General features: G+C 32.7%; 1 protein-coding gene across 1 annotated transcript in view; it reads left to right on the forward strand.

Annotated features, from left to right (window-relative positions):
* The window catches only part of AGPS (alkylglycerone phosphate synthase), a 141810-nt gene that overhangs the window by 79135 nt on the left and 47817 nt on the right, over positions 1-14858 (forward strand). The window contains exons 11-12 of the mRNA XM_053215320.1: positions 3743-3870; positions 13456-13507. Of these exons, the coding sequence (XP_053071295.1) occupies positions 3743-3870; positions 13456-13507 (180 nt within the window). The remainder of the gene's footprint in view (positions 1-3742; positions 3871-13455; positions 13508-14858) is intronic.

The following is a 14858-nucleotide window of genomic DNA, read 5'->3' on the forward strand; positions in this document are numbered from 1 at the left end:
GCAGTTTTAAAAACACAAACAGGAGTTTACTACTCTTTGCTTTACACTTCATTTTATAAAGCTGAGTCCATGTAAGTATCATTACATTTAGAGCCACTTCATTCTTTTTGACAGCTACTTGAATGTATACCGATGTATTTAACCAGACCCTCATTGATTGGCATTTAAATGGTTTCTGGCTTTTTTTCCTGGGTTATATTTAGGTTATGTTTAGATTATATTCTATAATTCAAAGAAATATTTTCAAATGGCTTCACTTGTCAGATGTTAAGGAAATATTTCACAAAAACCTGGGAACTTGGAGTTTAGTTTTAAATAGATGTTTTCCTGTCTACAGTCAAGGCTTATGTTGACCTTTTCCTTAATGAATTTCAATCTGGTGACTGTTGAGTTTCAGCAAGTATTTATTAAATTTTTCTGTAATCTGTGGTCAGATTAAATAGAGGAGATGATTCCTGTGTTTAGGAGTACATGCCTGTCAAATTTCAATTTATTTGTAGAAAGAACTTTTAACATCAGATGTTAGTTCCAAGGCTATAGAAGCTTCTAAAAATGTTGAAAAGAGTTGAAAGAATTACAAATAAGTTTAGTGATGGTGTCACTGTAGTAGTAGGAAGATTAGCAACATTAAAAATTAAAGTAGTACTACTTGTATTGGTAAGAAAGAACAGGTGTGATAGAAAATTCTGTGCTGGTGGATGAGGAGACAGGATAGTATTAATAGTTTACCTGTCAGCCTTTTGCCTCTTTGGCAAAGGTTTAGAAGTTCTCTTAGACTCTTTCTATAGTCTAATATATCTATTTCTTAAAATTTTTCTATTTGTAAAATGCATGATGGTTAGGTCCTTATTTAAGGAAATAACTCTGAAGTTTCATTTGTAATTCATTTGGAGAATTAAGTTATAATGGTTATTTTAAAATAGTTTTATTGAAATACAGTTCACAAACCATAAAATTCACCCATTTTAAAGTGTATCCCTTAGCAGGGATAGTTCCTGAGATTAGTGTTTGAGAGTCTTTTCTGAGCATGGTTGGGGTCCTTCCCACTGTTTCTATACAGGCAAATTAACTGGCCTACAGTATTGCCTTTATTTTCAATAAATTAACCTATGTCCTCCCAGTTGCCTTTTACCAAATCCTCCACTGTTTTGAGAGTGTTTTAGGCTTGAACTTCTTCATGCTGTGTTGCAAACAAAGTAATTTTCTTTGGAAAGAGATTAGGAGCTATTTTTTGGTTTGTGTTCCCTTACCCCCTCCCTCCTCCACCCCTGTAAAATCTCTGAGCCTTGATCCTGGAGGCGAAGGGAGGAGAGAGGAGCAGCAGAGCAATGGCATGCTTTTCTCTGAGGACATCGCTGCTTTAGTAGCTCAGTGCTAGGGAGAAGAGAGAAGGAAAACACATCTTTTTGGTTTGCTTCTCCTGGCAAGATACCAACTCTTTGCAAGCCAGGCCAAGGGTGATTGGGATCCCAGTATTAGTGTAACACTCCAAGTAGAGCCTCTGCCCCACCAGCTAAGGTTGGGTACTAGAAGTGAGCCAATCTCTTCCCCACTTCTCCCACATCTTGGTGGTATGTGCCTGGAATGTAACTTTAGGAAAAGGTAGATGAGGGCAGTGTTGTTATATGGAAAAGGATCACAGGTTTTTCTGAAATGAAAAAAGTCTTCACGTATATATTTCAGAGAAAAGAGAACACACATCCACACAAAAATATGTGTGTAGATTTGTATATATATTCACAGGAGCATTATTTATAGCAGCCAAAATGTGGAAACCTATGGAACTTCCAGCTCGGCGAGGGGAGAGGGACTGAACATTGAATTAGTGGTTCAATCAGTCATGCCTCTGTGATGAAGCTTTCATAAAAATTACTAAAATGCAGGTTTTGGAGAGCTTCCATGTTGGTTAACACATGGAAGTGCTGGGAGGGTGGTGCATCTGGAAAGGGCATGGAAACTCAGCCCCTTTCACCATACTTTGCCCTCTGCATCTCTCTTTTTTTTTTTCATCTTAACTCTTCCTGAGTAGTATCATTTTATATTATATTGACAAGCTAGTAAAAAAAAATGTGGAAACCCAAATGCCCATCAACTAACGAATGGGTAAACAAAATGAGTTCTGTATACATAGGAGTAATAGTTCATAATTTTAAAAAAATGAAGTACTAATACATGTTATGACAGGGATAAACCTTGAAAACATTATCTAAGTGAAGCCAGTCACAAAAAAACACATATTGTAAAATTCCATTTATATGAAATATTCAGAATAGACAAATTTGTAGAAGTTAGTGGTTGTCTAGGGCTGAGTATGTATGTGGGGATGGGGGGGTGATGGAGAATGACTGTTTCATGGATATGGGGTTTCTTTTTTGGGGTGAGGAAGATGTTCTAAACTTAGATTTAATGATAGTTGCATATATCTATGCATATACTGAAAAACATTGAGTTTTACACTTTAAATGGGTGAATTTTATGGTCTATGAATTATATCTCAATAAAGATGCTAAAATAAAAGATAAAGTCTAGTCACTTGTTATCTTTTAAAATTTACAAGATATATCTACTTTTTATTCAAATACTAATCAGGCCAAACTTGCAGAGTTTCTGTAATTTTACAAGTCATAATGGGGTCATATTTGCTATCTCCATAGGCAGTCATTTGTATATGTGAGGAACATATTGTGATCTAATGTAATTTACTTTTTACATAGTAAAAAGTTTCATAGTTTTCTATCTTGTATTCTATACTGACATTTTGAGTATATTATAAATTTATTGAACGCTTTTTTTGTGATACTATTCATTTATTTATTTATTTATTTATTTATTTCTAGTGTTGTCATTAAGTTCTCCAATTCAAAGATTTCCGTCTTTATTCTTTTTTTTGTGATGCTCAGAAAATTTACTGCTAGTGTTAATAATTTCTAACATTTGTACATCAGAAATCACTGATTTGAAAAGTGTGACATTGTGAATATAATAATTTTTAACCATGTCTCTTCAAATATTTTAGTATAGTTATTTAAATCATGTAGAATATAGTTTATATTTAACTTGCTATTTTCCTCTTTGATTTTTCTCTCCTCTGTGTAATAAAGAAAAGAGCATTTGTTTCACTAGTGGTTCTCTTGTGCTAGATATTTATAGTAACTATTTTGTCTCTGAAATATCTGGTTTTTTTTCTTTTTGTTTTGTTTTTTGTTTTCTGTTTTACAAGGGCATCCCAGTGTTGCCTTTGTCATTGTATGAATTCTTAGGGAAAAAGGCGAGATAATAATAGTCCCTCTAATTTCTTCTATCATTTTAAATTCTCATAGAGGTTTCTTTTTGCCCCAGTAAATTGTTCTCACAGTAAAAGTAGGCACAAATATCAAAATATACTTTTGTCTGAATGTATATGAGATATAAAAACCTGTTGTTTTAAAATTTGTTTTCTTTTAGTAGGTTGTAATGCTTTTCAAATGATTTAAAAGTAACCTTGGAGAAGGGTTACCTTAAAAATGTCTTAAAGTATTTATATATAACATAAGAAGAATGTATTCCAAAAACTTTTTTCAGAAATTATAAAATGTTTGTTTTTCTAAAAAGACTTGAGTAGCCATTATTCCCCACATAGAATAGATTAAATAGATTTAAATATGAATAGAATAAATTAATAGAATAAATAGATAAAATAGATTTAAATATGACTTAGAAAATTGGCATGTGATATATTGGATTATTCCCCCTTCTTTTTCAGGAACTCTTGGTGTGATAACAGAAGCTACAATAAAAATCAGACCAATCCCTGAATACCAAAAGTATGGCTCAGTAGCTTTCCCTAATTTTGAACAAGGAGTAGCCTGTTTAAGAGAAATTGCAAAACAGGTAAAAACAAACAAACAAAAAAGAACAAAAACCCACCCATATATATTTATAGTTTAAAAATTCTGCGTAACTGATTTTGTATGTCACATATAATCTTCATATTTAGTTGTGTTATATATGTGGTTTTTCCCCAGTTCTGTATGAAAAGGTAATGTAAAATCATCCCTGTAAGTGCAGTTGCTATTTCTTTATTTCTTGGTTTAAAGAGTGCTGTGTGATTTTAAGCCAAGGTAAGGTATATACTTGGGTTGATGGCTTTGAATGACTCTGCCTTTAATGAATGTTATGTTTTCTTAAATTATTTTTAGGTAAGATATTTTGTGATTAATTTGAAGTAATATATAATTTTTCTTAAACTAAGACATTTATTGAAATTAAAATAAATGGCTGATTGTCAGTGATCAAAAATATAGAAATTAAATATAGGTAATCAAACTTTATCAATACTTAGAATATGCTACTACTAGACCCTACTTTGTTTTATAATAGTACCTAGGCTATAGCTTAAGTTAAATAACATAATATAACATAATATATTTAGCTATAAGTTAAGAAGAATTCCCATTTTCTGTTCCCTTATTTAAAAAAAAAGATATAATATTAAGGATTTTTAAAAGACTAGGTCGTATCAAGTAATTTTATTTCTGTATTCCGTGTATCAGTGTAGAAATTCTTGCATTTCTTTAGGTATTTGGTTCATTATTTGAACTACGATGGTTTGTGAAAAATTCTCATTTCAGCATTTCACAGTGGGGAGGAAATCAAGGGAGTATACTGCAGCCTGTTTCTTCTTGCTTTCTCCAAACTCCTGGAGTTCTTTAGTACTTCCCATCAGCTGTATGCAACTAGAATCATGAGGCAAGGGACCTTTCCAACCTGACCCATATAGGTCAGCCTCCAGGTATATCATGAGCAGAGTGAAGCGAGGATCTGCTGAGGCAAAGGAATGATATCCAGCAAATACTCCATATTCATTGTGGACTCTTTCAAGTTCGGAAATGGAAAGTGGTCAAGAGTCTTATCTTCCCACCATTCTACGACATAAATGTCTTAAAGAAATTTAAAATAAGCAAAAATATTTCACAGTTACTCACATATTTACCATTTTTAGGGTTCTTTCTTTCATATATTCAGTTTTGCTTTCTGAGACATTCATTTTTTCCGTTAGTTTTCTGCTTGGAGGAGGTTCAGCTATATGGTCACTTAATCTAACAGTTGACAAGGATAATTTCTATACTTTCCAGGTAGCTTCAGTTACTTATCAGTTAAATTGCTTCTTGCATTAAGATTTAACCATAGGCCCCTTAGTCTTGATTGTCTTCCTGCTGGGTGGGAGAATAATTTAAAAAAGAAGTATAGTCCTAGAATGAACATTCTTAAACTACTGGCAGGTTACTTTGGTGGTGGTAAAGCAAAAACAAATGTTAATAGTTGAAACTTTTACAAGAAGAGCTCCTAATTCCTAGAACCTTGGGGATATTATGTTATGGTTAGGGTGCTAGAATATATAGTTAAGTATTATGCTATTTGCTAAAATAATGAGATGATATAATATTTAAATATTTTAATATATAAATATGTAATATACATTACATATTAAATATCAATATACATCATATATTTAATGTAATATTAAATATTATATTTAAAAGCAGGACTACTGAATAAAGGAGAAGTGGAAATAAGTTTCAGGAGTAAATACTATTTGTTATTCTGACATGATATCTGAGCACTGAGTAGTAAAGTTCAAGCGTGTTCTGATACTTGTCACTAAAACCTTCCACATTTAAAGGCAAAGGAAGACAATTTCAAATTTAAGATAGCCTAGATGTTAAGGAATAAAAGAACTAATTGCAAAGTGTTATGGTTTTGCCTGTGAGTTAAAACCTAGAAGAATGGAAAGCTAAGTTTTCATGTTGTTTTTTGTTTGTTTGTTTTGCTTTGTTTAGAAAATTACTGTAAGTAAGTTCACCTATTAAAAATCAAAACAAACCAAACATTTCCCATTATTAGATTGTATTTTCTTATCAATTTCAATCTCCCTTAATGATTTTTTTTAAGTGTTTTCACCTTGTATTATAATTTATTCTTGGTGTTAAGTACTTTTATTTGTTTCTGTCTTTGTTAAGCTTTATTATTTCCCCTCCCCAAAAAAGCTTTATCATAAAATTTATAGTTCGTAGTATCTCTCTTTTTCAAGTTTTGAATATGACATCTTTTTAATTGGCTATTGTTGTCTCCATTTTTTATGGCAAAATAAGCAAGAATGCCACATTGGATTTTTAAAAATAATTACAGAATCGATAAAACTATCTGATTTATATGTATTTTCAACAAAAGATCTTTGATGAGGTCACATTCAGTCTATGTTGGTCAAATCTGCCCCTTCACAAGCTCTCCACTCTGTAGAACACAGATTTAGTAGACTTGTGAAAAAATGTTGCTAGGTGATCTTGGAAGTAAAGGTAGACATATTTATGCTTTCCTCTTTTCTGCATTGTAAATATGTAAATATATCTTAGGTTTCATTAATGAGAAATGATGTACAAATGTATCAGAATCCTAAATTTATAATTTTATTAAAATGGAAATATTGGATTTAAACATAGTTGCTATAATCTGATGCAGTTTTTGTTACAATTTAATATATGCCCCTGATAGAAAGTAATAGAGAACTACTTGTGCTAATGAAAAGCAGGGGGTGAAATTTTCCTTCATCCTTGCATAAGTCAGTAAAAATTGCGCTTTTACTCGTTTTAAAAAATTCTTTGGATATTCACCAGTGACTGTAATCTAAATTGACTACACAAAACTGTATTGGGTATGTAGTTTGGAATAAACAAAGGTGATAGCTGATAGAAAGTGCTACCCTGTGGTTAAAGACCTTAAAGGAAAGCTCCCCTCTAATCTATAGTTTTAATAAATTGGTTCTGTGTACTTGGTAATAGACAGTTTTTAAAGGCATACATACCACGTGACTAGAAAGTTTGTCGTTCTTGAAACTGATTAAAAAGCCTAGATAGATATATTTTATTTTCAAATATTACTTGTATGAATGAAACAATTGCTAAGAATAGTTACTGTGATTTGGAGATATTCCACTGCTTGAGGAACATATATATTTTACTTCTGCACAGATAGATAAGTATGAATGTTTACCTGCCCTGGAAATGGGCAAATGCTTGTATTATGGCTTAGAGACATTTACATATTAGTTTACAGAATGTACAAATCTCATATGTCAAGAATGGAACGACGTGTGCTGCCCTGCTTTGTAACAGTATTCTCAGGCAGAAAAATTGAGAAAATGATCACATTTTGGCACTAGTTGTTCAATTTGCAATTTGGAATTTCAGCTGATAGGAAGAGAATTAAGATCTATTAAAATAGATGATACATGGTTTATGATTGTGCCAAATTCTTGATTGAATAATGAGTTGGCTGGTTGTAATTCCTCACTGTCACTTCATAGCACTTCCATTTTGACGGTATTTTCAGACTCAAGTTGCTTTTGAAATGGGAAACTGTATTTTGGATATATATCTTTTGGAAAGGAGTATACATGATTGTTTACAAATAGCAAAGTGGGCTCTTTGTATATTTTCATCACTATTCTTACTGAAGGAAATAAATTAAGCAACTTTATACTGACAGCAGAAGGATTCTACTAAGGTCTCTCATCTAATCTTTGTCCACGTGAGGATTGTCCTCTTTCAATACTTCACTGCCTTGTGAGGAGCTAGAAAGGAAGATTTAGTAGAAGATTAATGTGATTCTGTATAATAAATGGCAGTCCAGTATAATCTCCAACTTAACTCAGTAGATGGGTAAGTAAGTGATTTTTAAGACTTTGAGAAAATAGATTTCTTACTGTAGCCTCTCAGGTGAGAGGAAATAGTGTTTTTTAATCAGAATATCAGTTTCAGGTATATTTTATTATTCTCTTATTGTTTGTTTAGAAATAACAATGATATTTTTATAAAGTTTTAAGGGAAAAAGGGTTGAAATAAGCTCAAATTGAGCAGTTTTTGAAGTCTGGGATTTTCCCTTCCCAGTAAAAACTTAAGAGTTATGCCCTGTAGTATTGAGGGAGGACCATATGTTCCATTAAGAGGAGACACTGTATGTGTGGCACATTTCCGTATGCATTCCTCCGAAAACTGTCTTTCTCAGTATCAGAACTAGGTTTGTAGAATTACATATTGAAAAGGGAGGTTTTTCTCTCCCTGTCTTTTGGCAAGGTGTGGCCCATTCTACCTACCATCACTTTTATTTTAAACAGTTTTAAACTGATAGGGTGTTGTTGTTTTTTCTAGAGAGCTTAGACCATAATTTGGAAAGAAATACATAGTTCATATTTGACACCTCCTCAGACTATTATGTCTCAATTCTGAATTGTTCTGTCTTAAACTTGACTTATCCTGGAGGGGTTGAAATAAATTGAAAGGAGTTAGGTTTAGCAATTACATTATAAAATAATTAAAACTGCTTTATATTCAGTGGTAATTCTTGGAAATAATAATTTGTTATGTGTAGAAAAAGGCATTGTTATTTTAAATCATTATGTGTGTGTATGCACGTGTGTGTGTGTGTGTGTGTGTGTGTGTGCTTTTCTCCCTCTGAGGCAGAGAAAATAACCTAACCCCTAGCCAAAAGTTTGATTAATTGGATTCTTTACTATGTGATCCAGCAGAATGTGTTAAACTTGAGGACAGTTACAAGACATGCTTTTAAGCAGGAGCTACTCAGAACAAGTCATTATACATGTACAAAGTGAAAAATGAAAATGATGAACCAGAGACTGTTTGGCATTATTGGCTCTTCCCTTATATAAATGGAGGGAAATATCTACTGTATAATATGTAGCTGTAAGCCAGTATGTGACTTCCAGTAGGACTAACCAGTTATACGAATAGCCTTAAATACTGTCTGATTTTATCTGTGGTACCAGCTCTGAGGAAGAACCAATTATCTGTCTACATTTTAAGTTTTTATATATAGAAATTTGCAGTTAGCAGAATTCTTTTCACATATCCTTTTTTAAATATTTTTTTGTTTATCTGTATGTAAGATAGTGTGCTCTTAACTTTATATTCAACAAAGTATATTGGATATTGTGTAAGTTAAATAGACATGATTCCTGTCTTCTAGTAATCACTACAGATGTTGCATATCATGATAAATTTTATATGTTTAAACTTTTGTATGGCTAGGTACAAGGAGTTTGGTATTGGAGCTTTGGCTTCTGATATAGTGTGAGGTTACTAGACTATCTCCAAAATAGACTCAAGGTTTAGGAGTTTGGGCCATTCTAGAGTCTACACTGAATGTGTGATTTACTTCTTGAAGAAACAAGCCTTTTCAATTCAAAGGTGTTAAACAAGGCACCAAAGATATAGGACTACCATTCACTGCTTATATTTTATGTTTATGAAGTTGGAATAGTAGAAATCCCGATGCCTTTTGAGATATGTTAATATCGAATTTCTTTTGCTAGTATTTAGTAAACTAAGGGAAACCCTCACAAATAATGTGTCACATCTGCAGTGCAAGTTCTGGTTTTCTCTGTGATAAGAAAGAGATACAAATTAGGTCCATAAAAACAGATTTTGCAGAAATCTTTTGATGTGTTTCTTATAGGGACTTTTTTTTTTGGAGAAAATGGTTAGATTGAGAAATCTGTTGCTTTTTTTAAGTTGTTAGTAAAGAGAATTGTACTCAGAATTAAATAAGACTAATGAGAGTGGTTGTTATTTATTTTTCAGGTTTATATATTAAATTCCTGGTTGTAACATCATTAAAGGGAAGAAATTGTCAGCAGTTTGACTTAGTCTCGTACTAGTGCTTTGAGGTCAATGTGATTATTTATTTCTTCTTTGCTTGGGTAAAACAAAGATAATTGATATTTCCTTAAGGTCAATAATGAGTTTCTCATCTCTTTTCAGACTACTTATTACATATAAAGTATACTTGGGTACAAGTCAGATGACATCAGATATTCTAGTAAAAATAAATTTATCATAGTAGGAAATAAATCAGTTATTTTATTAACTCCATTTTGAGTAAACAGTTTTTGTTTGATGTTCCTTAAATTCCCTGAATGTATTATTAACCCACCAAAAAAATTACTTGGTAAAACTATTCTCTCAGGTTATTTCTGGTCCCATACCACTAGGGGTCACTTTAATTCAAGAACCCTTTTCCCCCTTTCTTCATCTATGGAATACTCAGTATAATTGAAAAGCATGGGAGTGAATTTAGAGCTCAAATTCTCCGAATTTGTGATGTCTCTAACTTTTAAAGGAAATATTTTTAGGTTTTCAAATTAGTTTCATAGCAATTGAAACATAATGTAGTCTTAACCATAGGTAGTGTTACCCAGATTGAATGTTATTTTTTAAGAATAGAAACATTATTTTGGTCTTTCGATTATAGGAACTTACAATTAGTGATACTGGCAGGTTTTCATATAAAATTCTAAGAGACTTTTCTGCTTTTTTTTTTAGAATGATGCACAGTGATTTGCAAATAATCAATGGCCAGAGGATCATAAAACAATCTAGATGCTGTTTTTTAATTTGGGTGCTTTACTTATGAGAATTTACTTGTGATGATAACTGAAATACTCATTTACTGACTTTTTAAAAAAATGACACTATTAAAACATGAGACTTAATAAAGCTGTGGTTTCATTTTGATCATTTTTAAAAAGCCAGTATTGAAAACTAATATTTATTATCTACATACACCAAATTCTCTTTAGCTTTTTATTCTTTTTTGATAAGTGTTAGTAGTTATTCTCATTTGATAAGTGTCTGTAACCATCTACTCTGCCTCAGTACAAATAGGAATAGTCCATGACTGACTCAGCTTTATATGACTCAGCTGTCAAGTTAAAATCATATTCCATATTATTGAATATTGGTTGTTATGTGTACCAAGTGTCCTGAAGCTTCCTTACTTATTTTTCCAACTTTTTAATTTGAAAGTTTTAAGCATACAGAAACTTTGAAAGAAGAGGATGGCGATCACTTGTATGTTTATCTTGTATATTCAACAATTGACTTTTTCTTATGTTTGTTTTAAATGTTTCTGTATGTGTTTTCTGGGCCGTTTAAAATTAAGTTGCAGACATCATGGCACTTGATCTCTAAGTATTTAAACATACATCTCCTAAAAATAAAGGTGTTTTTCTTCACAGCCACAGTACTATTATCATGTCGAAGAAAATCAACAGTAATTTCTTTAATGACATCCAGTGTTCATTCTATAAACAGATTATTTCAGTTACCCAAGATGTATTTTATGGATAGTCTTTTCAAACCAAGTTTTTATCAAGGCCTGCATATTTATTGTATTTTAGTTGTTTCAGAGATTGATTTCCACTACAGATTTATTGTACTAAACATACTTTCCCCCATTTTCTGATATATGTGTCTCTGTGCTGAATGTTTTCCCTAATAACACTTGATACAGGTACAGGGGTAGTAGAAACTAGGTGACGGTAGGAGATGGAATTTACAAGTTGGTACAAATTTAAAAGTTGTTTTTGGGGAGGGTAGGTGCTTGGCTGGCTCAGTCAGTAGAGTGAGGATTGTGAGTTCAAGCTCGACATTAGGTATAGAGAACTTAAAAATACAATCTTAAAAAAAAAGTTTCGTTTTTTGTTTTTTGTTTTTTTCTAAGAATGACAGAAGGGCTCTGAATTCTTTTGCATATGTTACTGGTGTGCTTAAGCCAAAACATATAAATATATATGTAATATGATATTGTTTATTTCATGCAGAAAAGAAACTTGGTCTAATTAGGCATCATATGTGTTATTAGAAGTTGATACGCCTGTTTGAATAAGAGCATTTTACGAAAATTGATTTTTCTGTAGTATTTTGGAAACTGGTTTGGCTTTTAGAAGCACAGCCTGATTACAAAGATACCCTTATACCAAGATTTGAAATTACTCAGGTTGTGTGTGTGTGTGTGTGTGTGTGTGTGTATAATAACTGTATAACACATAGTTTTCATGTAATTTTTCTTTCAGGTATGACTTTAAAGCTCTTTGTATTGTGTGTGTGATGTATGTATGTGTGTGTTAGGTGATTTTTTGGGAGGCTTTGTGGTCTATTTGAAATATTCCTCATCCGGCAGTCAAGATATCTTGGTCCTAGTTTGTCTACTTAACAGTCATATGACCTCAGACGAGTCTTTTAATCTCTCTGGTTCTTATGTCCTCATCTGAAAAATGGGGATAACACCAGTTCTGCTACCCTGATGGGGTTATTTCTTATATTAGAGATGTGACAACAACCTGGACATCACAAGATTCTATAAAAGTAAGGCAATAGGTTATTGTTATGGTATATATGTAAAATTACCTAATACTGTTTCTTTAGATTTGGCAGTGACTTTTTAAAATATAGATTGAATAATATCACCTTTAGTACCAAAGGTGAGTAAATTGTGTAGTGCTCAAAATAAGAATCTACTCGGTTATTTTGTTGGATGAAATAAAATGTGTATTGTGAGTGGTTTTATAAAATTAAGTATTTGTTCAATTAAAAGTAAATGATAGCAAAAATGTTGTAATGCGCAGTTATGTGTTAAGTTTTGTTCTTCTGAATGATCTGCATATATCTTAATGTTGTATGGATACAAATTTTATTTATAAATGTTATTAGCAGAAGATAAATGTTTAAAAAGTTTATGACAGTCAAAATTTTGTCATGTGAAAGCAACCTCTTGGTAGAAGTTTAACCATGTTAAAAATTTGCATAGAAAATAAAATTGTCGTTAGGGTGCAGCTCACTTTAATACTATGGAAAAGCTGTAGCTAACTTAAATCTTGCTAGTGTTTGTATTGTAGTATTTCAGCATACAAAATTTATATGACTATCTGTTCTCATTTTTCTTTCCTTGCAGCTTTTAGTGTGGTGACTAGATTAAATTTAACACTGGTGGAGTCCTAGATACATAGTGTTACCCTTCAGAATTTTGTTGCTATTTTCATGCCTTGAAAGATTTTAGAATTCTGGTCACTGATAGTTTTTCTTTTTAAAATGGATTATTGAAAGGGATAAAAGGAAAACAACAGTTATTAGAGTTATGTATGAAGACATCACAGATAATTTTTTGAGGTGTTTTTGCTCAGAAAAATTCTACCATCATCTTCTTCATTTTAAAAGTATATAAGAATCTGAAGATACATTATAATTCACAAATGGTATAATGTTGATTGTAGTCTTTGAAATTTCTACTTTGTTCTAAAATAATCTACTTCAAGGCCCAATGTTTCTTTTAGGTATTTCCATAGATCTTTGCTAGGCATTGAGAAGATCTTGTTGCTGACAAAGATCTGGCAACATACATGTGTGTGTATTATATATATAGATTTCTCTTCCAAATATTTTATAGAAGTCAGTGATGTTTTATCATCTTAAAATTGTATAAAAAGTTAAGATTTTTTTTTACTGTATATATTCTTAGGAACTAAGCTCTTGATGTCACATACAGAAAGATGGCATTTACATTCTACCTGTGTAGCTTCTTTACAGTATTAAATTTGTATCACATTTTTTCTTTTTAAAATAGAGATGTGCTCCTGCATCTATTCGCCTCATGGACAACCAACAGTTTCAGTTCGGTAAGTAAGGAATGGTCATTTTAAAATCTGCTCATGAAGCCCCAAAATTTGTGAAACAGCTGTTACATGCCAGGAAGAGTGCTGAATACAGAGCTAGGAAGATGAATGTCATAGTTCCTGTCCTTCAGGAAGCCCTTAGTCTAATGGTGACAGACAATTACAGAAATGAATGAGTGCAGGATTGTTAGAGATGCTATGAAAGAAGAGTGCACTGGATACCCTGGGTGCAAATGAAGGAATGGTTGAACCTGCTGGATTTTGCTGGATGTCAATATGGGGATTCAGGAAAGGTGCTTTTTTTTTTTTTTTTTTAATGTTTATTTTTTAAGATAGAGACAGAGTGCAAGTGGGAGAGGGGCAGAGAGAGAGGGAGACACAGAATCTGTAGCAGGCTCCAGCCTCTGAGCTGTTAGCACAGAGCCTGATGCAGGGCTCGAACTCATAAACCACGAGATCATGACCTGGGCTGTAGTTGGATGCTTAAACGAACTGAGCCACTCAGGCTCCCCTAAGAAAGGCTTCTTAAAGGAGGGTAATGCTTACATTAAATCTTAAGGGGAATAGAAGTTTGCTTGGGATGTTTTCCTCTTCCCTCCTACCAAATTTGTTCACTCATCAGGAAAAAAATATGAAATTGTGAGACCTCAGTGGCATCTTTGCACTTCAAGTAGTTCGATATGGCTCAAATAGAGGGTGGGTGAGAGTTGTTACAAGAGATGAAGCTGGATGGGTGGAGTAGGGCTTTGCAGGATTGATTTGGATTTTACCATGTCAGCAAAGGGATTTACATCTGAGAATGCTCCGTTCTGCTAGCATTATGCAGGGTGGAGTAGAATGGTGCAGGCGGGGAAGAGGAGTGGAAATGGTTCAAGGGGCCAATTTTGGGGGCCTTGATCAAGGAAGCAGCGATGGAGATAGAGAGTAAGGCATAGATTTCCTAGAGCTCAGTTTGCCAACTAGATGTGGAAGGTTCCATAAACAGAAGGGTTGAGGGCAACTCCAAGATTGCTGATTTGACTGACTGGGTGGACTGATGAACAGTCTAGGAGAGAGATGATGATTTGGGGGAAAAGACATTACAATGGGTTGTTTTTAAGGTACTGTTGGAATATTCAGGTAGAGAATTGAGTACCAGGTAACCATGTTTCTTTTTCCCCCTTTTTGCGTTAAAGTATTAAACTTTCTGACTCTGTTTATCATCTTTTCAATTCTCATTTTATTGCTTTTATATTTTTTTCCATATGCTGAAATTGAGTTTGGAACTTACGTTCATAGAATTTAAGTATCTTCAGAACAGTCCCTGAAATTATAGGAATGATTGCTCAGTAGTAAACACTAATGGCTAAGATAG

The sequence above is a fragment of the Acinonyx jubatus genome, chromosome C1 (assembly GCF_027475565.1).
Source record: "Acinonyx jubatus isolate Ajub_Pintada_27869175 chromosome C1, VMU_Ajub_asm_v1.0, whole genome shotgun sequence".
NCBI lineage: Eukaryota > Metazoa > Chordata > Mammalia > Carnivora > Felidae > Acinonyx > Acinonyx jubatus.